Raw genomic sequence first — 27,297 nt, 5'->3', positions numbered from 1 at the left:
TCATTAAAATTGCACTAATGAAGCTGCACTGTTGTTGCTCTGTATATTGGATACTGTGTATTGTTGTACACACCTTGTACATTTTATATTCATATATTTTTATTCTTTATTTTTTATTATTATATCCTATGTTACATGTTTGCACCTTACGCCGCAGCAAATTCCTAGTTAGTGAACACTGTTCACTAACAATGGCAATAAAACGAATTCTGATTCTGAACAAAATCAACCCCAGCAATCAGTACAGCCTGTAAGTATCACATTTTATTTTGTTTTAAATGTGTGTTGTGCCATATTCCTGTTGTAAGAATTGCACGTTAGCTCTGGCTTGTTCATCTAAAGGGAATGAACTTTCTTTTCAGTCAGTGTATTACTCTATAGCTCTGTTTTCAGTGAGAGCAAGGGCAGCCAATCAAGCAACGGCAACCGAATAGCGCCAACACCTACCTGCATTTCATAATGAGGTTGCCAGATAAGCTCTGAAACGACGCCAATAAGGGCAAACGACGCATTCCAAACCCAGCATAGTAACAGCTGTTTCAGAGAGCCTTTTAGGGAGGTTCTGAGCCATTACAGACCCAACCAATTTTTTTTGGGCTACATATCACATCACAGAACAAGGATTAATGCCCCATTCAACCATTCTCTATCACCTTTAAAAGGAGACAATATCAGGTTGAAATCATTTCCAAATTAAACTCATTGTGCAACTTATCTCATTTAAATGAGGAAAACTCACTTGAATTAAACCAGCTCCAATCCAGCCTAGATGAATTTTACACAGAGAAAGCAAAAGGTGCCTTTATCCGTTCTAAGGCCAAGTGGATCGAGGACGGGGAGAAAAATTCAACATACTTTTTTAATTTGGAAAAAATGGGCAAATTAAAAAAACGATAATCAAATTGAAAATCGATAATACCTTAGTTGAAGACCAAAACACTTTAAGCAATTATATCACCAACTTTTACAAAACTCTTTATTCTACACAGCACTCAACCTTGATTCTATTTCTTTTTTCAGTTCTATTCAGGATAAAATCCCAAAAATTGATACACATTTTAAAGACCTCACCGAATCAAACATCACTTACGCTGAGCTTGACACGGCAGTTTCCCAAATGGCCAGTGCTAAATCACCAGGTTCTGATGGGATTACAATTGAGTTTTCCAGATATTTTTGGAATGATATCAGAGAAATGCTGTTGGAAGTCTTTAATGACCTAATAGAAAAACAAACGTTATCCACAACAATGAAACAAGGAATAATTTCTCTATTACCAAAGCCAGGCAAGGATATCTTATTACTCGACAACTGGAGGCCAATTACCCTTCTCTGTTGCGATTATAAAATGCTGGCGCATATCTATGCCAATAGACTAAAAACAGGAATAGGCCAAATCATAGATGAGACCCAATCAGCTTTTATTAAAGGATGGCATATTCATCACCATACCCGATTAATTTTAGATATATTAAATTAGAACTCTTTTGTTCCCCATGATAGCCTTATCCTGTTTCTTGATTTCTACAAGGCATTTGACTCTTTAGAACATCCCTTCTTATTTAAGGCCTTGGAAAGTTTTGGTTTTAGAACCAGATTTTGTAGCATAATGAGGATTTTTTACAGTAACATAACAAGCAGTATTGCTCTCAACAGAGGTCTATTGAATAGCTTCTCTGTAAATCGCGGTATTCGCCAGGGATGTCTGATCAATCGTTTACTGTTTATTGTTGCTGCCAAATTGTTAGCCATCTCCCTTAAACATTTTAAGTACTGAGCACATTGGGGAACAGTCGCTTGTTGTGTTTGGTTGTTCAATCCAAATCTAAATATAGCGCCTTTCATCCAAATTAATTCACACACAATGTGTGTTGTTTTTTATGTAGTTCTAACTGAGGTGACTTGTTACTAGAGTTTGGCTCTGAAAAGTTCTAAAAACACTGTGGCATGAAGTCCCATAAATATTCATTTAAGCCTTTTTCATACAAGGAGAGAACTATTTTGGATAGTACAGTTCTTATTTTTTTTTTAAAATAGACTTTGCATGAATCAGCGGGGGAAAATGGGCTCATTAACACTTACAGCTCTTTCAAGCACATCTATAATAACAATGCAAAGTCAAAATAAAGAATAACTGTTAAGTTTGTGTGAGATGATAAAATGATCTGAAACACTCTGATTTTCTCTGAAAATAATGATTTTCAGCGATATCGTGTCATAGAACAGTAGATTAAAATTGAAGTCGGGTTTTTGTATGTTTCAATGAAAGCTGCGCCTGGAACTGTTCCCAGCTGACTATATAAAGGACTCCATGGCTTCACTGTTATTCTAAGAGTGCCTCTAAAGCTTTGTGCAAACTGAAAGAACCGTGTTCACCAAAAATAACTTTCTTAGCGGTCTAATTAGAGCACACCTTGAAACACATCAGTTAACTGTACGAGACCTGAAAGATGGCCTTCCTAAACTCACAAAATATTCCATGTGATTTCCTTCACCAGGGAAAACTTTATGGAGACATGCAGGAATTACACACATTTCTTCTTCAACTTGTTTGAAATGCAGTTCGATATATATTTAATGGAACTACTGGACAAATGTATTTAGAGACCACAGTGCTTAAGGAATCATTTATGACATGTAAGAAAATATATGCAGACCTCTTTGTTCTTTTTTCATCTAAAGAGCACATTTGAATTTTATATTCAAATAAGAAATATGTCGTTTTAACTGTAACTCCGTACAAAATAACATTAACTGATAATTGTTGCTCCCGATGGTCTAATACCTGATATGAACTGGTTCCCCTCTACAGTAAAACTCTGAAAACTGGTGGTTTTCAGGGTTTTAAATCAAACTGATTTTGAACATTCTGTAGTTGTGAACAAATCACCTCATATACTTTATGTTACCACTGTGTTTTAACTGTGTATTAACTCACTGTGCAAACATAATTTCCACCTAAATATCAGCACAGCACAGAAACTGGGAGCTCAGAAGACTCACCATCATCATATATGTAAGGGGACAAGACATTTACAGCATCTTCCTGTGTGTGTTGTGGGTTTGAGCTAATCAGAGTCTCTACCTCATGAGGAGAGATACCAATGAGAAGATGCCGACAAGGCAGGAGGGGATACGGTGATCTGGATGAATGTATTTGGCGTACTGTGTGAAAGCTGTCTCTTGATAAATCGACTCCTTCAAATTAACTTAAAGACTTTCTTCAGTTTTTTTCACACAGGTGGGAACATGCCGTAATGAACAGGGTGTCTTTGTGAACAAATTGTCCTGTTTAGAATATATTTAGGATCCAGGCATGCCCTGAGGTAGTGTGTGGCACATCAGGCTTCAGTAATAGTGCTATCTGCAGGTTGTCAGTTCAACACTTGAACTCCCAAGAGATGGTAACATTCAAGGTTATTGGACGATGAATCGTACACCTTTGGTAAACTTTTTCATTTTCCATGATCTTAAATTTGTTGCTTTGTCAACAAATATAAAATTGATTTTTTACAAGACTGATACACACTTTCACTTTTGTCACTGTCTTACATTCTTATTGGTGAGCCAGAGGCTCAGGGGAGCCAGAGGCATTGCACACAATGTTGTTTGTATTGCCTGACTGACATTTGTCAGTTCCAGTGTGTCTGTGGTTTTACATTGATTTGTGTCACAAGTAGCAACAGCATCTATAGCCGCATTCGCACTGTAGGAACCTTTGGCAGTTCCTATAACCTTTTAAGGAATGGGGCCGTTTTTTCCCGCATTCGCACATACAGGAACTCGGGTCCATGGCCCTCAGTTCCTATAACCATTTTAGCTCCTTCTCCGAGGTCGGGTCTTTTCTGGGTTCTATAGGAACACATCTGACGGAGGTGTTTGGTGGTCGGTAGCTACGCCCCATGTCATGCTATCACGGCTGAAATGTTTACTCATATGACACGGACACAACCTGCACGTGTTTAATAAGTTAAACTTACACGTGGTCTCCTTTGTCTGCGGCGCTCTGCTCTCCTTCCTTCATGAAACGAAGAAGTATGGCCTGCGCTTGATCCTGACTCTCTCTGTGAGCTCTTCCAGCCTCGATGTTAGACGCCCGATGTAATCGTCCATGATTAATATCACCATCATGCAGACCATGAACACGGTGTTCTCCCCGCTCTCCATATTAGCTTCTTTGTGGTGTTTTTTTCTTCTCTCCTTACTTTTTGCAGGTTTTGTTTTGTTTTGTTGTTGAATGTGGCGCTAAAGTAACACGTCACTGTCGCAGACGGCTGCGCCGCATCAGTCCCTATCAGGTCCCGACTCGTGCGAATGCAGACTGAAACAGTTCCGCTGGGGAAGGACAGTTATCAGAACGGAATTCGAGGAGGACCATTCTTAGAACTGCGTTCTTGGAACTGCGTTCTTGGAACTGCGTTCTTAGAATGCGTTCTTAGAATGCGTTCTTAGAATGCGTTCTTAGAATGCGTTCTTAGAATGCGTTCTTAGAACTGCTCTGTCCGAAGGCGACTATTATGTTCAGGTCCCCCAGAAGCAATCTGTGAAAGGTGCACCGGGTGAGGCTCTACAGTCAATGCCACAGTTTAAAAAGCTGTGTTTGCCTTTAGAAAACTGCATTTTGCATTCCCCCTCCGAACTCCAGTCTCTCCATGACAACTTCCTCTCACTCATGTAGATTATTGTCTTCCCACAACATCTCATCACTAGATCAGAGCGAGACTTTAGTAGAGTTAATCTCGATTATTGTGAGGAACATAAGTCTAAGCCTGTCAGTTGCAAATAAAAGCCCTTTCACCTTACAGCAGCCATTTAGCATTTGCTGGTCCTTGCTTTTTTTAATGCGGGTCCAATCGCAAAGGCTTATATTGTTATCAATATTTTACACCCATTTAGAAGCAAAAAATAGAGCAAAAATTAAAAGTAAATACCAGAGATTACCGGTAAGAGAGCTTAGCTTGGTAAACACTAGGCTTGCTGTTCAGTACTGCCATCGTGACAATGTTAGCATGGTGACTCTTGGCAAGCTCAAAGCAGTTTTACAGAGCTACTAGCATGACTGTTGACTGTTAGCTTTCTTACTTTTATCACTTTATTGGCATTGTTGGAGAACTTCTTATAAAAATCTAAACAATACAAGCTTTCCTTAGCACTGTAATAAATGTAAAATGGAACCACTGTGGGATTCAATCCAACAGCTAAATCGAATGTGACCTAAATTAAACTTGAAACGCCTTCCAAGCCAGGATGAAAATTTTCTTTAACAGATCAAGAGCGTTTCAGATGCATAGAGGGATTAATGAGGACTGAATGAACAAGTGAGTGTCACATCCAGGCATTACTGCAGGCTGACCATCTGCTCCGCTGTGACACAAACACAGAGGACACGTGCCACTGCTCTCTGCTGAGGAAACGCCTCCACACAGCTCTACCAGAGCCGGCCTTTCTTGCCCCCTGCAGATGAGCTCTGCTCCTGTTTGTTGGCATTTGCTTTCACATGAACAACTCCTCCAAGTCAGGTGTTACACTGGGCATGTGAAAAACTGAGTAAGCACCAGCTGGGATTTCAACAATCATTTTTAGATGAAAACAGGATAGTATTTGCTCTGAAGACCATAGACCTCTCAGACTTCATTTCACCCTCTTTTTAACCACATTTTATGTGGTCACAACAAGTCACAAAGCACAAATTTGATCTGAATGATTTTCATCATTTACGTAGCTGTAGGGAAAACATGAGGTGATGCTTATTAGTGTATAGATATTTCTCTAAAGGTGTATTTAATTAGTAGGTCAAATATGATTAACACAAAGACATTGTTGATACATATATTGTTTCTTAGAAAATCTGTATGAAATCAGTTCTGCAAGACCAACGAGAAACTTCCAGGACGTCACATTGTAAACTGTTATATACGTCAATGTCAAATAAGAGGATTTTCCTACTGATGTAATGAGCAAACCTCCCATGGGAAATGAGGTTTTCCGACACAGAGAATACACACTTAAAGTGTTCAAATTATACTTATTTAAAGGTTCATAATTTCATTTTGGGTGTTTTGTAAAATAGCTTGTTGGTCAAATATGAAGGCGGTGCTCATTCATAGTTTTAGATGTGCAAATCTAGCCTTTTAGATACAAAAAGAATGTTAGAAAACCAAAAAAATCTAAAATCACGACTTCTTCTGGGGAAAAAAAAATACATTAGCCCAATTTTTTTTGTAAACACTCTTTTCCCCCCTTTTTTAAGTGGGTTGTGTAAATATTTAATTAGTAGTTAGGCCGGGTTTGCTGATCTGCTGCATCGTGGAAGTGTGAGCCGAAATGAAAATCATCCCGTTCCACACGTGCCACTCACCGGTGGGAATCTTTCAATAGTGTCTTGTCCTCACCAAAAAGCAGTCGTAGCTCCTTTCAGTTTGAGGAACCTGAAGGTTTAGTGATAGGTGAGCTAATGCTAAAAGGTTCCTCAGAAGGGGTCCATGAGTGAAGCTGTTTGGCCACCTGCCAGAAATAGTAACACAGGCTGTCTCCACCCGTCTATCTGTACCAAAACATGGAGCTTGACAAGTGGTGTAAAAATCCACAATTCAGCACTCGCTCACACCCCAAACATTTCTCAGCACATCAAATTTGAGGATGAAACTTACAACATAAAGTGCATTATCAAGTCATGTTTGTCATATTCTTAATACTTGAAATTAAAATGTGGCTCTTTTCTGAGCATTCAGTTTTAGTTCAGTTTTAACTGGTGGACCTGCAGCTTAGAGCCACTAATGTGCTGAGGAGGCTGGGAGGTACTGTGACTAATACATTCTTGGTTTTGGTCTTTTCATGAGATACTGAGAAGCCAAATTCCAGGAAACGTCTTTTAGCTGACTCAATTAAATGTTAATATGAAAAATCAATTTAGTGGATATGACGACTCAGAAATCAGGCTGCTGCAGAGAGCCAGGAGTCAGATTACTGTAATGCAGGTAGTGTGCAGCAAACATACATCAGATATAGTGTGTAATCGTCTCTGATTGAGAGATTGATGAAGAAAAACCCGCCATGTACACAGAAGTTCCACTATTACCTTTCAGCAAAGGCACTGGGTTATCAGCTCATGAAAGGTCTGAGTTATTATTCATGATTGTAGGAGTTAATAAGCTCGTGACTTCATGGTGTATAATGTCAGATATTCCAAATCTAACCACTGTGGGCGTGTGTGCCCAGGCATCTCTTTTGTATTGTAGGAATTAAACAATGTGTGCAAGACTCATTATCATATTATAATTATTGTAAACAGCATAGACAGTGCCAGAAAAAAATTTGGCCATAGCATTTCTACTTAAAAAAGGGTAAAGCATGAAAAACTGCTGTATATAAAAGCTATTCAGGATTGGTTTTATTTCTGTTCCAGGAGAAAATAAAAATGTGTTACTGGTTGTTCAAGGGTCCACAAGAGGTCCCAGGAAAATCATTAAAAAGATAAATAAATAAAGAAGGCAGCAGCTTGTGACTGTTTTCTTGTTTTATGCACCTATTTATGCCCTGAAACTTAATGGATTCGCAGCTATTTAGCACACTGCCCTCTCTGCTCAATGGATTCCTTATCGAGTTTATGCCTCACTTTGATGAGTAAGACTATGAACCACACACTCACCCCTTTCAACTGCTGAGCTCCAGAGATGTGCTGAAAGACTCTGTCAATCTCCTGCTCGATGCGCCGGGCCCAGTGCATTATCCTGTGGATAAACATCACAGGCTGACTGTCACGCAGCACAAAACAGATGAGAAGATATGTGTGTGTTTGTGCATGTATTTCACAGACGTGAACATTGATCTGTCAAAAAAGTTCCTCTTCAGATAAAAAAAAGATTAGATGAATTTAACACAAAACAAAACTTTTAAGGAGAAAATGAAAGAAAATTGCTTTCAAGTTATACAGATTTTTTTTGTGTCAAAATATGCTTCCACATCACAACCAACAATTATTTAGATAATGCTGATTCAATCATTGTCTAAGAAGCAGGGGGAGACTTGACCAACAAGCAAAATGGTAACACAGAGGACAGCAGGAATATAAAGGAAGCACAGATAACATAGACAACTCCATTAGCTTTTTGAATAAGATTTATTGATCAATTGTCATAATTAGTGTAAATGGCTCTTAAAATCTGCTGTGGCTGCCAAAACACCACGATAAAGCTGGATTTCCTCACAATGTCCTCAAAACAGAGCAACCAGTGGCCAGAATTAACAAAGCGCTGTTTAAAAATCAGGCAATATGACATACGTAAACAACATGTATGCGCTGTAAATTAAGATTAACAGTAACTTAAACTTTTCATAACTTTAAAATGAATTTCAGCTTTGTGGTTGATTTCAGGAGTTATGTGCCTGATATTAGCTCTGCGTCTGAAAAAACAATATTCAGAAAGTCACAACACAAAATAACTAGCTAAACTATAGGTCTATAGGAACTAAACTATAGGAATAGGTCTATCCCTTGTCTCAATTTAACTGATGAAAAGGTCTAGCAGAGTTTGTCAAAGTGTGTGCAAACAGAACAAAGAAAAGCGAACCGGCTAATTATCGAATGTCCTTTAGCTGTGGCAGTTGAGGTTGCCATGGTGATTTTAAGTGCAACATTCAATCTCATGCAGAGTGGTGAGAGTGAGACTGAAAATTCACTAAAACTTTGTCTCGAAACGTGGCTATTTAGAGAAAAACTGCTACTCAAAATCACACGTTTTTGCCCCTGTGAGCATCACAACGATTTTCTGCAAACATGGTTTGGTGGCGCTGATATAAAAAAACTGAACACATGGGCGAACTAAAAACAGGAGTACTTATTGGTTTTCTCTATAAATTCTGCTGGCAATGTTGTATTTTAGTCAATGGATCAGTTAGATCTTTGTAAGCTTTTAGCACAAAAAGTGTTATTTAGGAATTAGGCAGTTCAGAGTGAAAACGGGGGCCGTGCTGCAGCAGGTTCATTTTTTTTCCCCCTTAAAACTGCTGAATTTCAGATAAACTCTTTCTCTGAACATTAAGCCTAAGTTTCCCATAAATCATTGATTATTTTGGATATAGTACTACATAAGTCTGAGACAAGTCATGGCAGTCCTCATGCAAACGAGCAAGTTGTTTTGGCATTTGAATTGCATTTCTAAGATGAACAGTGCAAAACTAGTTTGTGGGAGAAAAATTTAGGAAGAGCAGTAAAGTTTTTATCCATTAACAACATATAGTGGGGACTTATCTGTTTGCATGTTTTTTTTCCCCAAGCATTCCCATCCACATAGCATACATCACAATGTAAAATGTCACTAGCTCCACATGCACTACAGAATTATGACAAAAGCCTACTTAAGTTTAAGTCAGAACATCCAAACTGTGGATAAGTTCTCAAAGTCAGCTTGTTTGTGTTGCCATGAGAGATTTGTGCGAGCAGTATTGAAACTGACCCAGATAATAACAGTCTCGTAAATCCAATCACCTAAAAATATGAATGGAAATTGTTAGGAATTACAAGCGGGTCACCCCCGTTGCCAAGAGCAGAAGTACCACATGTCTGAAAGGCAGCAAAGTCTCTGCAATGCTCCCTTTTTGTCACGAAATCGAAAAACTCTGATTCTGTGTTGTAAGACTAATTCTTAAAACTACACAGTGAACATGAATATATCCGTCTAAGGATTTGCCTGCACACAGATTTTCCTTTGTAAAAATGATGACAATGTCACTGATGTGTGTCACACCATGCAATTACTCAGCAGTATGATAGCTAGCATTGAATGGTATTCAGTAATCTTTGGAAACAGGAAAACCTTCCATGAAACAGGCCAGATTAATGGTTACTTCTCTTACGTGCCTTTATATTACCTATACCTGTTCTATTTCAAAAAGCTACAGATGTGCTGCTGTTGTGAGAACTGTAGTGATGCTTGCTCAAACAATATGTTGATTATGTCCTTATTTGTCCATATTTATTATTGTAAATGTAAATGTAAATGTATTTTATTTATATAGCCCTTTACAAACTATCATTACGATGTACCAAAGTGCTTTACAGTAGGTAACAAATAAAGACAAAAATAAGTAAAAACAAATAAAAACAATAAAATAACAGCGAAAGCAATAAAATACAACAAAATCGAATAAGATAAAATAAGATAAAAGTGTCATCATACTACTGGGTTTTAGGATAAAAGTCTTATTTGCGACGGATCTGGTGTTGATGAGAGCCATGTGAACAAAACGCGATCTGTCTGTTGGGAGGCCCGGTTAATGGGTCGGAGATTCTCCAGTGCGCGGCCCCATCTGCGGATCCTCAATGGGTCGGCGGCATGGAGATGGGTACCCGGCCACGGTACGACTGGCAGCAGCCATCGGTAGGAGTAATCCACGGAGCGTCGGATGTCATACATGTGTGATATGCAATCACTGGAGAGACCAGACAGCAGATGGCGAGCGTTGTTGGTGGAGGGCGAAGCCAGGTGGGCTTTCAACCGGCATATTACTCCACCTCTCTTTCCACGTCTTCTGCGATGGCTGTTGCGTGGCAACCGACCAGGTAGATGCCATAGGTAAGAGGGTACAGACTCCAAAACAGGTGGAGTGGCTTTGTCTGATCGTTGTCCTGGATCGATATTATGTCCACAGAATCTCGGATTTTCAAGTGACTCAGGCGATCATACACCAGTAGTGATGAAAACGATAAAAACATGACAACACACAAAAAAAGGCAGCAGAGGTAGACGGCCAGCCACTCACAACGGCGCCATATTCTAGAACGTTCATTTTGGGACGTGGAGTAACACTGTCACAAAACGTGACAAATCCGTAATACCTGATTAAAAAGGGTCTTCCTCTCTGAAAATCACATAACACCTCAAGAATCTGAAAACTTCACATTAGAACTGCACATTTTAGCAGTGACTCACCATGGCAACGCAGCAAACATGTTCGCACTTTCTCAATACGTTGCAGTGTGGAAGGAGCTGTTTTGGTGAGCCATAGTTCAAAAAGCTCCATTTGTTTTTTCTAAGAGACTAATTGAATGGGCTTTGAACTCTTTGTACTTAATCATTACTCTATAAGACTGCAATCGTGTCAAAGAATACTAGTTTGATAAAAAAAAATCCACAACCTTTGAGTACAAAGACATCAGCCGAGAGAGACAACTCTGTAGCTCCCCTGGCTGACTGTGTGACTTGTACACCATTTAAGAAATAACACAGAATAAAAATTATTATCTAAAAAAACAACTAATAGAAACAAATAGAAATGGAATATAATACAATAATTATATTACTTTATGTATTACGTAATACAAAAAAAAAAACATTTTGGGAGTTGGTCCTATTTTGTTCCAAACTGCAACAACAAATAATAATAAATTTGTCATTAGTGATATTTCACTCCTGGGAACATCGTCCTCTCTGGCTTCACGGTACAAGCTAAGACTATTTTCTTCTTTTTTTCTAATTTTACTTTCGGTATGAAAAAAAGAAAAAAAAACATTATTTAAATACAGACAAAATCTAGAGCAAGATCTATCAAACCACCTATGTTGATGATTTTGGCTGATTTGCTGGTGTCTCTGGAGGATTTCTGAATAAATAAAACATGCCATTCCCCAAATGTTTTGAACCCAAACAACAGTATCGCACTTCTCTCAACCTGTCATTGGACTAAGAATTCTTTCTCATCTCAGCACAGCACAGTATCTTCATATGTGTGATCCGAATAATAAATGCTAGAGCATATCCATATTCCAATCTACAATTTCCTTTTAGATCAAAACTCCCTTCCTGCGTTGGGAAAATAACTTTTTGAGGTGTGAGCCATTATCCTCAAATAAACGGAGGTGCTTTAAAAGACTAACTAGAGTAAAAATGCTGCAGATTTCATAGTATGTCCAGATTGTTTTATTCCATCTACAAGAGACACTGAATAGGGATAATATGGATGCAGCATCAGTAAGGATTCACATTTGCCCCTTTTCAGCTGCTTCAGTCCTAATTCCTTGGCAGAGCAGTGAATATATTTGAGCTTCCAACCTGTTTTATTTCAACCAAGACATACAACTTAATACCTAGAAAATCACCCTGAGTCCTATCAGTGCCCAAAGAGCGGATTCATTATCCATCAGACGGATCCCAGCAGAGTTACGAGACAACATCACAGTTTAAAGCCTTGTTGGGCTTGTTCCTAATGTCAAACGAGCAACAAATCTTCACTCAGCTGCCCAGAGCCACAGAGAGACACAGCACTTTAGATGTTATGGAGCTTCCCTTCTTTCCTTTGTTATTAGTAGAGCTGAAATAGTTAGTTCAGAGCTGATGATGAAAAGCCTGCGCTCATAGTGCAGTGTTGCACTTTTCACACTCAGGATTCTGGGTTTCTAGAAAGTGCCAAACTACAGACACCGTGTGAAAACGAAGCTAGCTTTTTCGTGTAACTCAGTAATAAGGCTATCCTTAAGGTTCATACTGAAGATACGATTGAATTCCTGCCAGTTTATCTGCAGAGCACTGTTTAAAAGTGAAATCGTTTTCACCTTGAGGCAGTAGAAGCAGCGACACAAAAAGAAGCTGAAAAAGATAAGCAGCTGACAGCACTTACTTCCCCTCTCCACCCTGACAATGGAAAATGAAGCAGCAAATAAAATACTACATAAAAAAATGAATTAAAAAGGAAATATAAAATACAGTATTACAAGCAAATTAAGTGAAAGAGCTGAGTACGTACAAAGCAAAAATGTTTTCTGAACAAAAATCCCACACAGTAATGAAATCAAAGACACATACAGACAAAATACTGGCTGCGCTCTTGGTAAGACAGTGCAATTTTAATACTGAAGAACATCAAATGCCGTGCATTAACTCACATCTCCTATCTGCACCCCACATGTCCTGAATCTGCAGCAAAAACACACTTAGTGTCCTCTAACTGGAGTAAATGGATCAGACTAAATTCCCATTAACAGGCTGAAGTGACTCAAATCTGAATCTATTCGTTGATTTGAGTCATATTTGATTTTATTAGATTTGTGTTCTCATCAATAAAAGGCTGAATTAGCTCTTCCAGATAAGTGCATGGCAACTGGAAAGATGAATGCAGTCCATATTTTAAGTTTTCCAGTTTTCCAGTCCTGGAAAACTTAGGACTGTGGTGACATGGCATGGCTGTTGTAGTTTTCTTTTCTACAACAAAGTGTATGAACCATAGAAGCGGGAACTACTGAAACAAGTCCTCCAATCTTTAGGACCTTTTTGATTGCTTGAAGTCTTTTGTTTATACCTTAAATGCAACCTGTAGGCCAGAAATAATTAACCATGTAGGATGTTTGCTCCTCCATTGATGTAACTCATATAAATGTTCCCACATCGGACAAAAAGTCATTCTCAAGCGCTTCCAATAACAGTCCTCTTAAGGAGAGTAGGAGTGGGTGTTCTTTAAACAACACAAACTGAACTCAGACAAAGATCCTTTTTTTTTCTTCTCACTTTCAGGTCATATCTTAGCTATAATACAAGATCACTTTCCCGTTACACTTACTTCCAGGTTGGGTTTTATACCTAATTAGAAATGGAAAAAAGGTTTAGAGAGCTAAAAACATACCAGTATCACTGTAATTGATACACTTTTAATGGTTGCCTTAACGTCAGCACAAGTACTTTTGTCACTCCTTTGTTAGGTTTAGGCTAAAATACTGTCTTTGTGTTGGACTCCTTCGTATTTGGACCATCTGAGACTCTGCAGATACAACAGTTGTCTACCAATCGAAAGGTTGGCAGCTTAGTCCACAGGTGTCACAAAGTGTCCTTGGGCAAGACTCTGAAACCCACATTTTAACAGATGCCATTCATCAGTGTGAGAATTTGTGTATGATAGAGAAAAACTGCATAAACACTGAGTGGGGAGTTGGGAATGTGGCAAGTAACATAAAATGCTTTAAGTGCTTAATACGGTGAGAGAAGCGCCATATAAACGCAGTCCATATTTTTTCCAACATAATTACACATTGGACTTCCCTGCATGAGCAAAAGACCCATGAGGTCATTTTTTGGAGGACCGTTTCTTGCTTGCTGGTTACAACTTTATCAAATAATTTCATGTTCCTCCCTGCCATTAAAATTCAGTAACCCATAGATCCATTAATTAAAATGCAAGAACCAAATACTAACCAAAGGCTGGTGGCCTGATCCACCTCCATCACATACGCTGCTTTTCAGAGGATCTTTGACCTTCAAATTTTCATAACAAATTAATTCTCTGAATTACTCCAATAGGTGATTTGACAGAAAGGTAACACATGAATTCTGGTTTTCCATATGCTGATAACTTTGATCATAGTGCTGCAAAAGAATTAAGAAGTCATCTTCACTTAAACTGATATCGTATCCGCATTGTCAAAAGACAGGAATCAGGAAACTTGTTACAGCACACACATTAAAGATGCTATGACATCTTGACAAGATGCTGTGATTAAATCAGACTAAATCAGATTTTGTTCTATATGTGTCTAAACCCAATAGAACTGCAGAGCAGCCTCTAACGGCAGCTGAAGTACAAAGCTGATTTTTTTTCTTAATTGTGCGCTCCATTTCCTCTCCCCTAAGCCCTGTGGGACATCAGAAAGCTCCGTACAACTGAGCAGCAGTGGAGGGGTTTGAACAGCAAAGCACGCTGGTGAATCTATTATGTTACCTGCTGTATTCTTACAACCTCGTGAAGAAAGACAGAGAGGTACAACTCGACGTGACCCATATTCACTTAAAGCGGCGAAAAGGAGAGATTTGGGAAGGAGGAGCGTCAGAGGTGTAGGTGGAAGATGCAGACAGAAGAGGTATTAATACATTCGATGCCGATGTTATATTTTCGCAATTTGCAGCTAAATTATAGTAATAATCTTTTCACAGTTATGTTTGAACATTAAAAAAAAAAAAATCAATGGAAAGTTCCAGTTTAAGTTTAAAACCTGTGTTTTTTCATGATTTCCAAATATAATCTATACTCATTTATAAATGAACAGAATACTGCAGAAATTCCAGGTTCAAAAGGTTTGTCATTTCATTCACGCATCAAAGTGAACAGAGGGGATTTTTTTTCTCTCTTCTCACACTATAAATCAACATACATTGTCAACAGCCATGGAAATTCACTTTTCCCCCATGTTTTGGGGAAATAAATGTTACATAAATCAGGCAATGAATAATGTATGAACAAACTCACTGTGAAAACCTTCAGAATATAGATAGGAATAAGACTGAGAAGCTGAGTGGAGATCTGGCTCAAAGAACAACAAGAATAGAAAAAAGTTTCCTACATATCTTTTTTTCTGGAAAACACCATTATGGGGCGAATAGATTTCACCATGAATCATCCAAGCCGAGTAAGATTTTCCTTATTATCATTAGGTAATGGTTATATCGCAATATTAATCAAGTGAAGTGACTTCACAAAACATAGGTATAGGCTTCCAGATGACTGCAAAATAACTATCTATCATATTAGAAAGTTACACGTTCAGCTACAGTAGAAAAGTTAAAAGTTTGATCAAAGTATTGGCAAAACTGTAGATAAGCCTCATCTGAGAACATTCCTATACTTAATTAGCTTATAGAAAAAAAAAGGAAAATGAGTTACACTGAAGAGGTGACGGGCACATTTTCATCACCTGCCATTTTGGATGTTTCATGTAATATTTTGGGGATAACAAAGGTTAATAAAGTCACCAGAAGGTTCTGGTAATCACCTTCTGCCTTTTTTAAGAAGTTATTTCAGATTATGTAGTTTTAGTTCTAGTTTGAATAGATTTTCATCATAGTCGACGCTGGATGAAACAGTCTGTTTCAATTTGCATTGACAAACTTTGCTCACCATCAGTGTTTTTATGAAGTGTTCCATTCCAGTCACTTACACTGCAGAGCCATGTTCATTTTCATTTTCATTTTGTGCTGTCTGAGACCAGTTTTCAATATCAGTTGTCAGTTTCATTGGAAGCATAAAGAAAACTTTCCAGATTCTCTGAATTTACTTGGCGTTGTGGTATTATGCTAACTGATGTACACTACAAGAGCCAACCTTGCTATTAGTTGACGAGCCGCTCGGCTACCTAATAAGACACCACGAAATCCCCCAATTCTTTGCAATTTTCAATTAAAAAATTGGGGCTTTTTTAAATCTCTGTTTTGAACATTTTACATGTTTTCTTTGTCCTTTTGTCAGTTAGAATAATATTGATTTGAAACAGATTTTCAAATAACTGAATTCTATTTCTATCGACATTTAACAGTGTGCAAACTTTTCTTGAAACAAAGTTACATATATTATCAAAATACTGTTGTGCTAAAATTATCTATCTATCTATCTATCTATCTATCTATCTATCTATCTATCTATCTATCTATCTATCTATGTATATATATATATATATGTATATATATATATCTACCTATCGATCAGCAGGGATAGACAGGGATAAACAACAGAAGAGGTGGGAATAAAAAGGGGAAGTGAGAAGAGAAATAAATCTTCACCACTGCAGTATTAATTCTTAATTGAAATGAGTTGCTGTTCTTCAGCGTAGCCACTCTGCTTCATTTAGCTTACATGAAACGACCCAGGGCACAGAGCTATGTAGCTGTTTTAGAGCACTCAGCAAAAAAATCAGCAGAGGGAAGAAGGAGGAGGAGGAATAGAAAGGAGCAACTCTACCCTATTTCAAGTAATCCAATTCATCATAAAACACACACACACACACACACATATGGCCAGTTGCCCACACCTCCTTCATTTACAGACCCATTTCTAACTGGTAAATACAACTCATATCTCCAGTTGTGATTGGCCAAAAAAATCTTCACTGTGCGCCCTGAAGATGAGTTAACCATCTGGCCCGTTCCTCCCTCCAGAGCAGCATGATTGCTAAGCCTGGAGAAGGGCCCAGATAACTGTAGTCCAAAGATAAGTGCCAGCTGTACTCAACATTAATGGGTTAAAGGCTAAGAATAAAGAGCTGGGATTGATTAAAAAGAGGGAAATGCTAATTCCAATGTAGCTTTAACCAGGAATGGAGAGCGAAACCACACCTTTCTTCTTCTGCGCCTCACATTACAGAGCATTTAGTAGCCTGCTGGTATGGCAGAAGCAATAACAGTATGATTTACTCCAAAGACTGTGGGAACGGAGAGTGCAAAAATTGTTTTTGCATCTGCATTGGAATATTAAGTGCTGGAGCACCAGATCAGCATGGGATGCACAGCAGCAGTTTTATGCCGACACTGTTTTCATGTTGCCTGTCAAAAATCTAAAATAAATCAAATGCATCTTGACTCACATTCAAAGACAGAAATATCACACCGTGCATGCATTTGTAAAACAGACACGTTTCTCCAGAATCAACAGGAAAACACAAATGAGAACTATTTTCAAACATACATATATCTGAAATGTGGCAATATTTGTCCAAATATGTGTTGCTGTCAGTGCACAGAGCACCAAATGAAGGCTACAGGTCATCATACGGTAATGGGGAGGATGAATCATTGGCCAGATGCAACTCATCGTAACTGACAGTGAGCATAACTTGATCAAGAGACTTTTATGAGGGTTTCCACTTGACAGCAAAGCTGATGTCTGCCTGCTCATATTTCCCTGCAAATGGTGCGTGAATCTTCTGTGCATGCTCAGTCACAGTGTGGACTACACCTTTCAGGGCACCGGTCTCTAAATGCACTGCGTTTGCGTTAATGGAATCGCCAACACTGACAAATTATGTAAGAGCAGAAAAATAATAATAACAGGTTGACAAAAGTATGTCTTAGAGCTGAGCGGTCAAGCCCAAAGTTGTCTCGGAGCCCGACTGCGTTTTCAGTTACTTACGTATATTGCTGTGGGAATGTGAGACCCTGGGCTCCAGGCCACGATGCGCTGAAAATCAAGATAATCTGAATAGATACCAAGCAGACAATGCTGCGAGACCTTTCGCCTATCGCCATTTTCCATTAAAAAAAAAAAAAAAAAAAAAAATCTCGTCTGGTCTCTGGGTTTTGGTGCTTGACTGAAGCGCTCTCGACTGTCTCCGAGGGATGCAGTCAGAAAGTGTGAATGTCCGGCTCAGTGTCCCGACGACTTCATATCGGTTTCTGCTGTCAAGTGAACGCGGAGGAGGCAGGCATCGGCCGTGGAGGCATCGCGGACGGTGGGAGATGCACTAATGCAGCTGCCAAGACACTGCAGAGTCTCCCCTCCTGCTCCCACACATACACACACACACACCACAATCGCACAGGCCGGCGCGTCCCCGACAGCTCGCTCTAGTCAGCGCTCAGTGGATTCAGGCGCGTTCACGCTCACCAGGCAACAGAGGAGGAGAAGAAGCATCTAGTTTGGCTTTATTTATCTCCGCGGAGCCACGTGGGATTTGTCATCGCTATATATTTAGCTTTTCTGATCGCGAGCTTGTCTGTGTGGGTTTCTCTAAACCAGGGGACTCAAAACTGAAGATCACCTACTTAAGGATCTGGTTCATGTCATGTGGGCCACATCTGCGCCCCCCCCCCCCCCCCAAAAAAAAGACCTGGTTCCAGGCCTTGCTGTAAATCTTTGTGTCAAATCTGTCCCTTATAACACTCGTTGTAACCCATGTCTTGGTCGGTTCTAGGGCCACATCTTACCCAGACAACACTCCTCATGTCATGCCTAAACTTTGGGCCATCTATAGCCCACATTAAACTTTCCAGTATTGTAATTTAGCCAAACATGGCCCAGATTGGGCCCGTATGTGCCCACTACCCGGAGTGACTGGAAAAATATAAAGACCTGTTTAACGACTCTTTGACTCCCCAAAGAGATATAACACCGACCAGACCAACTTCTTCCAGTTCACATATTGTTACAGTCTGGATAGAAAATAGTAGTTTTACCTGCAGGAAATGTCTATGAATTGCATGGACCAGCCCCTCAATTAGAGGAAGAGATTTCATTACTTCTCCTATAAGAGGCATTTTAATGACAGAACTTGTCAACAAAATTTATGCGAATGTCTTCTTTCTTGCAAGTATTTGTAAACAGCTTACAAAAGCCTCAGTACATTTCCTCTATGTTCCTTCAAGAGAATATGAGCTCCATCTCAGGCATCTTAGGGTTGGACATTTTTTTTTGCTTTGTTAGATCGATTCTTTCAATGGCAGCTCAAGAACAAGCCGGAGGAATCTCAAGTTAAATAAAGTGTTTATTGGTAGTCACATGTCAAAGCATATCAGCGCTGGGCTCAGTGGAACAGAGCTCCCGCAGGAGATCCGTCAGACTGAGCCTCCATTTCCGGGTATCATATGCATTTATAGCCTCATAGGTTGGACTCACACTCGACCGAGTATGATTGGACATGAGTAGGTTCAACATGCTTCGTCATATTCTCTGGATCAGCCAAAACAATGTGTGTGTGTGAATCTGCCCTTGCTTTCCCAGGCTTTCCCAATTGTTTTGTCTTTCTACTCCTGGATCACTTTAGGTCATCATGGAAAAGTACAGATAGAGACTATTTCATTTATAATGTCTAAGAACAAAGCCAATTTTTACAGCATGATTCAATATTTTGCTTCATTAGAGTGACATTGTGCAGTGTTTTAACTTAACTTCCAGAGAGATTTATAAGCAAAGGCTTGTCTTTTGTGTCCAAGCTCTGATCTGTTTCTTACAACCTGTCCATGAATGCAAATAGCAATGCTCTGAGAGCCATGACGCATCGAGCAGGAAAAAGTTTAACCACAGTTTCACTTCTTCCAAGACTGTTTTACACTCTATCTCAGGAGAATGAATAAATAAATCAGAGTTCAGTTCAGTTCAGAGCTTTATTGTCCCTCCAGGGGAAATTTGATTTGCAGTGGCAGTGCAATTAACACAACAACAATAAATAAAACAGTGACGTAAAACAATGTCGGAGAGTACAGCACAACCAAACTTGATTTGAACAATCCTAAACGAAGTAAGAGTATAAATATCAGAGAGTATAATAAAGTGTATAAAAGATAAAAGATGCCACAAAATTCAGTCTTTGTTATAATGAACATTCTGACAAAAAAAATTGTAAAAAGAATGGTATAAACAACTTAAAGTGGCATTGAAAAATATTTTTCCTTTGTAGTCTCTCCTGTCCTCAGGCCTTCCAGGAATGGGTTCTCTCCCCCTCCCGTTTCTCTGTTCTGCTTATCTACAGAAGTGGTTCCTGTTGCTCAGATGCCAGGCTCCAGCTGCCTGTCATACCCAAGCATCCTCTGCTAAAAAGACTGGGCTCTGACTTCATCACCTGCCAGATCATGGACATACCTGCCTGGACACTCTCATTATGCCCGGATATCATTGTTGTACTGACCTGCCTTTACTTATCGGTTTCTGCTCATCTCTCTCGGAACCCTCACACCCAACTTCTGTGTCTGGAGCACCACCTGCTTCTGTCATAACTGGATCCATAAAAGCATAGATCAAGATAACTCCTGGATTCTGCCACCTGCTTCCTTCTCTCTGCTCACAATACATCTTTGTTCAAACTTGCATCTGCATCTTGGTTTCTCTAAAACGCATAAACCCAACACACTGAGCTGATAAAATAAATAATATAGAGACTCTGAACCTTTCATGAATTATTCTCTTTTATTTCAGAGTATCCTGTTTTATTCTAGTTTCCACTGTATATGCTTTTCAACTTATTCGGTTTCACACTTTTAAAATTGTATGAGTTCATACAATTTGATGTTTATCTATTGTTTGTAATGACAGAGCTGTCCGTTTGAAAGGTCCAGAGTTTGTCAGTTTCTCGGCTTTAAGACAAAATTCAGTAATTGGGATTGTGATACAAATCCATATTAAATACTATTATTGTACAGCGCTTTTACACATGAAATTTCTCATGACCTTCTCATTATTACATATAAATACATCAAAACTGTAGTAAATAATTCAAGGACATTTGGGAATTGAAGATTTACAGAAAACAGAAGTAATGAATAACACACAGTAAAAAATAACATCACACATAACTAATAAAGTAAGAGAAAAAGAGGCTGAATACAAAGAAAATCCAGCTGCATCCACAAATAACATATAAGAAAATAAATCAAAACAATTAGACAAAACATTCACGCAACACAAACAAACAAGAAAACTGATCTGTGTCTAAAACCTAGAAATAACTCTGATGTTATGTCACAATTTAATATTGTTGATTTAAAAATCCTAGAGGAAACAGTTCGGCATCTGAAATCAACAACTTGCACTCTGGACATAATACCATCCGACTTTTTAAAAACTGTTTTTACCTCAGTAGAAAGTGATCTCCTACAAATAGTTAACAGCTCACTGGCATCAGGCATTTTTCCCAAGTCACTAAAGACAGCTGCCATTAAGCCACTCCTAAAGAATAGAACTCTAGACGCCTCTATGATGAATAACTACAGACCTGTCTCTAACCTCTCTTTTATATCTAAGATTATTGAGAAAGTTGTATTTAACCAGCTCAACGACTTTCTGAATGAAAGTGGAAGTCTTGATAACTTTCAATCAGGCTTCAGACGTCATCACAGCACTGAAACAGCTCTGGTCAAAGTGTTAAACGACATCAGGTTGAATACTGATTCTGGTAATGTTTCAGTCCTGGTTCTGTTGGACCTCAGCGCTGCGTTTGATACTGTAGATCACAGAATCCTGTTGCACAGGCTGGAAAACTGGGTTGGACTTTCTGGAGCGGTCCTTAACTGGTTCAGGTCCTACTTAGAAGGCCGGAGTTATTTTGTTACAATTGGCAGCTATGAATCTGAACGAGTGATCATGACTTGTGGAGTCCCCCAGGGGTCAATTCTTGGACCTCTTCTGTTTAACTTGTATATGCTCCCTTTGGGTCAGATATTGCAGAACTTTTCATTAATTATCCCAGTTATGCAGACGATACACAACTTTATGTGTCTCTGTCACCAGACGACTGCAGTCCAGCGGATGTACTGTGTCAGTGTCTGGAGGAAGTAAACACCTGGATGAGAGAGAATTTTCTACAATTAAATGAAGACAAAACTGAGATCATTCTGTTTGGTAGCAAAGAGAAGAGGGTCAGCGTTGGTAAATATCTTGAGACTCGGGACCTTACAATCACTGACCAAGTTCGTAACCTCGGAGTGTTGATAGACTCAGATCTGACTTTCAGCAGCCACATCAAAGCTGTCACCAAGGTAGCTTTTTACCATCTCAGAAACATCAACAGAATTAAAGGTTTCCTCTCCCAAAAAGACCAGGAGAAACTCATCCATGCATTCATCTCCAGTAGACTCGATTAATGTAATGCTCTTTTAACTGGACTTCCCAAAAAGAGCATTAAACTGTCAGGGTGGGGTGTAGGGAGGACACGGATGCGGACTTACAAAAAAAAGGGTGATTTATTAAACAAAGAAACAAAGTACAAACCAAAGGCGTGGCAAAGCCGGATTCCAAAAAACGTAACTCTGGACAAAAACAAACAAACAAAGAACTTTCATGGCATGGCATAGAATAAATAAATACTTAGCTCCTCATGGCTCGTGGAACATGGCATGGATTTACAACTGCAATAGCAAACAACAGCAACATCAACAAAGATCCGGCCCAAAACTGAAAGGGGAGGCAGGAAACTAAATAGGGAGTGAGAGTGATTGGGGAGTGAGTGCAGCTGAGGGAAAAAACACAGGTGAAGTGAGTGAACTAATAAACAGAGTGCAGGGAAACTAAGGCATGACAAAAACTAAAGATGGACTGAAAACAAAAGCATAACCTAAACATGAAAACTAAAAACAAGAGTCTCTGGGCGTGACATAAACATCTTCAGCTCATCCAGAACGCTGCTGCTAGAGTTTTAACCCGGACTAAGAGATCTGAACACATCACAGCAGTTTTAAAATCTTTACACTGGCTTTCAGTCAGTCACAGAATAGATTTTAAAAGCCTGCTGATGGTTTACAAATCCCAGAACGGTTTAGGCCCAAAATACATCTGTGATATGTTCAGAGAATATAAACCTCTTAGAAAAAAAAAATGATTGTTTATATCAGTCCAATCTGGTTGGTGTGGCTGATCTATCACTAGATATTATACCTTTATATTGGCTCGGATATCTGCACAACCACATTTTTGCATTATTACATATAAATACATCAAAACTGTAGTAAATAATTCAAGGACATTTGGGAATTGAAGATTTACAGAAAACAGAAGTAATGAATAACACACAGTAAAAAATAACATCACACATAACTACTAAAGTAAGAGAAAAAGAGGCTGAATACAAAGAAAATTACATTGTAAATAAAATAACAGACAATTTGTAACTATTACATGTTGTCCTTTTGTTCATGTTACATAAATCCATTTTACTTATATCGATTTCCCCATCTATTGGGTCTTTTTTTATCCCCTCAAATCACCTAGCATAAAGTTGATTCATAGACCTATTGCCAAGTAGATGTTTTGAAACACATTTACCGAATAACATTATTGATGGCTGCATTCCATTTAGATGTGAAAGTCCCTTGGTGATGCTTGCGTTTACCCCCAAGGCAGAGAAATTTTGAATGTTACCCACATACACATGTTGAGAAGGCCACGTTTACACCGTCATGTGTAGTGAAAGAGGCTGAAACACTTTCAGGAGTAAATATGAAGGCAATCAACATTTAGCTGTATTTATATCCAAAAATGAAATCATTGGCTGAATCCCACAATTTTACTGAAATACAGAGCAGCTGGGATTTTCAGACATAGTGATCTCTCTCCGCTGCACACAACAGGAGACCAAAAAATTATGTAAGTTAAATGTGTTGCACATTAGGTATGCTCTATATAACCAAAGGGAATTTGGATATGCTGTGAAATAAATGGCAAATGAAAGAAAATGGTTGAAAAATAAATCAATGTATTATGTCATCCGAATTTAAAGTACAAAAAAATTAGTAAACTATAGTAATAGTAAACTATATGTTTAATATATGTTTATAAACTATAGATTGAACTTTTGGTTAATCTTTTAGTTCTATGTAAAGCCATCGTTTTTTTTTTTTTTTTTTTAATTAATCACATCCTGAGTCTTTAAAACAGTGTTCAGTAAAACTCCACCTTCAAAGCTCCGTTGCCAACAGCATTTATGGGGTTTTTCACAAGTACTAGTTTTTCTTTCTCAGTTGGATTTTCGGGCACTTTTCAGAGGCTCAAAATGGATGAGCTACGTGACATACACACTAAAATCAGTGATCAAAGACAACAAAATGTAGTGACTGCCGTATAGTGCTTACTGAACAGCAATCTCTGACAGACTACAATTATCCCTATTCAGTGGAGAATCTTGTGGCCATCACAGAGGGCTTTGACTGTAATTACCACCACAGGACAAGTTGCAGTTGCACTGCAGAGGAATACAGCAGAGCGAACTGCCATTCAGCTGTAAGACTCTCTATGTTCCTTCACTCACTGCAGCATCCGTGAGCGTTGACAACTCTCTCGAGGAGCGAGAAAACCTCTTGGCTTTTTTTACTTTCATATGATGATCTTTTTTTTCCTGGCATTGCTCGCATGGTTTAATGCAACAAGTCAGTGCCTGACTTGCAATATCTTTGGGAGAGCAATTTGAGTGATAAGCTGGAAAGACCACAGCAGGGTGTGTGGAGAGACTGCATGAACCAGGTTAAATCTCTGCATGTGGGAGAGCTCCCTGCTCAGATACTTTCTTGACAAAGTCGGGAAATATCTCCCTGATGCAAATTTTTATCATAACTTCTGACGAAGGAAACGAGAGGGGAGCAACTGATGAGCAATTTGTATTTCCAATGAAATTAGACAGATTATTGTATCTGGACTCAGAGCAGAAACACCAGGCTGCAGAGGGGCAGTGGTGGTGTTTTCTGTTGTTCCACATTCGTTACAAGTTCTCTTGAAATAGTGAAATAGGGTACTTGTTTCTGACAAACTGTTTAACAGCACATATGTGCTTCCACAGCCAGGCATCCACATATTCGACACAGGATGACTGCACCTGCCCCCTCTGGGAGGAAGGATGTGGGTTCAGCTTTTATTCGTCTCCCTGATGGCCCCATGTGCTAATGCTGCTGTCATGTCCTGGGGAGAGAGAAGACTAATTACTGACTTCACAGCCTTCCTCACAGTCCCCCTCGGAGATCCCTATACTCTTAATTGGAAGACGACTCCAAAGAGGGCTGAACTGTGGATGAGACTGACCTTAACACAATGTAAACAGCATTAAAAATCAAATACATTTTTTACATCTTATTTCACCATATTAAACCTCCATTTCCCACCGTCCTTGATTCTCCATCTTATGTTTCAGAAGGGAAAGTGAATTCATGTATTTAAAGAACAATATTTTGAACCACACCAACAAAGCAAAGACTCACTGTTAGCCAGTTTAACATTTTCTTTTGAAGGTTTTAGAATGCAACAATTTAGGTTTCTCTGAACAACAAAAAATCACATCCCTCTCGTGAAGATTAGACATTTGACTGCAGCTTTAACTGCTGTATGACGGCCTCTACAATCACGTTAGCACCTTTGTGACGTGGCACTTAGGCTCAGGAGCATGTATGTTCCCACAGTCATTCTGAATGTTCCCTATACTTCAACATTTCGTTCACAGGTATCTGGTCAAATTTGAAAATATTTTATATTAAAATGTTTTTCAGGGATACCGTTGTTCCCCCAAATTAAAACAAGGCATAGAAAGTCGAGAACACAACTGAGCCTGTTGTTTTCACAAAATTTTCCTTTTGATAAAAGCATTCAACTCTTCTGCTGCTGAACACGGTAAAAAATAACTCCTAATAAAGGCTGCATGACCCCAAAGCTTAAGAACAAAGGATGTTAGGAGCATATGATGCTTCACGTGGCTTTTTGTTTATCATTTTTAGGAATTCACAAGGCAGCAGCTGTGGAAGCCATGGAAGCATGGTACTCCAGGAACACAGTAGCCTATCCTCGGTCCACATGATCCTTTGGAACAGACGACCCTTGAAACGTAGGATCCTGGAAATATAAGACCCTGGGAATGTATGTGTTGGCTATATAAGATCCTTAGGGAGATAAAAAGAAAAATAAGACCTTGGAAATGTACACTCACATAAAGAAATATGTAATTACTATAGTAGATAATGTTAATCCAGCTCTTTCATTTCAAGGAAATAAAGTTACAATATAATAATACCAAATAAATGGTTACATCATTTTTACACTGGCCAAGTCAACTGGTGGGAATTCACCCAGTGGTAGTTGAGATTAAACAGTCTGGACCAAAGCTCCTAATCAACCCTGCCATTGTAAAAGCTATGCCACTATTTGTTTACGCCGTGCCAACATTCAACAGGTTAACAGATTATTTTAAGGGCCTGATGTGTGAACTTATTGGAGTGTGTTGGCTGAACAGCAGTCTTCCCAAATGTACCAAACAGTGTATGAGTAACTTTGAGGTGCACTTAGTGACAAACTGAAGGCCTTCCTTATGGATTCAGTGATTGGAGTAGTTATTGCAAAAGCCAATGCTCTGTCCTTAAGCAGACGCTTTTCCTTCAAAACAGAGCTGTAGTCATGTTTCTCATTCACCCAGCCCCTCTAAGATGATCGGCTAAGTATGAAGTTCAGGAAATCTTCCAAAATAAGTGCAAATAAAGCAGTTTGTGTAATCAGATTACCTTTCATCAAATATTTGGTTTGCAGCAGTCTCTTTTTTGGCGATTGTTGATTTTAGCTAGCCAACGATTTCAGCTGTACGGAGGCCAGTTTAAAACAGTTCATCTATTAGCCTTTAACCAATCTTTTTTGAATGTGTGCTCCAGGTTGTCATCCTGCTCAACAACCCAGGACCTAGAAACTAGTTCTCTGAAAGTGGGTAACAGATTCTGCTGTAAAGGGCCTTCATTTCATGCCTAATTCATTTGATACATTCAACAACCTCCTGTACCAGGGGTACTGAGTGTACATGGCGAACCTAATTTAGTCATTTATGCTTTGCATTCCCAAAGAGCTCTACTTTGGTTTTCTCTGTCACTTGAACATCATAGGAGAGACTGGGCCTCATCTATGATTTTTAAAATCTGGCATTGTGCTCTTCTTTCTTCACCTGTGGAGCCATACGCGGTCGGCTGTGCAGCGTTTGGTGCGGGCTAAAACCGCACTCCCTATTGCTCCAGGTCAGCCTGAACTGATGTGACAAAATGTAAATTGCTTGTCAGCGTGGCACCAGACACTGACACTGGAAAATAACAAAGAAAAGAACAAATA

At 39.0% G+C, this 27,297-nt stretch overlaps 1 protein-coding gene across 2 annotated transcripts in view; it reads right to left on the bottom strand.

Annotated features, from left to right (window-relative positions):
• Nucleotides 1-18,264, bottom strand: part of LOC142377228 (voltage-dependent calcium channel subunit alpha-2/delta-2-like) — a 47,681-nt gene extending 29,417 nt beyond the window's left edge. For both annotated transcript variants that reach the window (XM_075461137.1, XM_075461138.1), the window contains exons 1-2: nucleotides 17,881-18,264; nucleotides 7,649-7,730 (exon numbers count right to left, since the gene is read on the bottom strand). In XM_075461137.1, coding sequence (XP_075317252.1) covers nucleotides 7,649-7,730; nucleotides 17,881-17,996 — 198 coding nt within the window. In that variant the 5' untranslated portion in view covers nucleotides 17,997-18,264. The remainder of the gene's footprint in view (nucleotides 1-7,648; nucleotides 7,731-17,880) is intronic.
• Nucleotides 18,265-27,297: the final 9,033 nt, after the last annotated feature.

Source organism: Odontesthes bonariensis, chromosome 3, assembly GCF_027942865.1.
Source record: "Odontesthes bonariensis isolate fOdoBon6 chromosome 3, fOdoBon6.hap1, whole genome shotgun sequence".
NCBI lineage: Eukaryota > Metazoa > Chordata > Actinopteri > Atheriniformes > Atherinopsidae > Odontesthes > Odontesthes bonariensis.
This window is presented reverse-complemented; position numbering and strand designations above follow the sequence as displayed.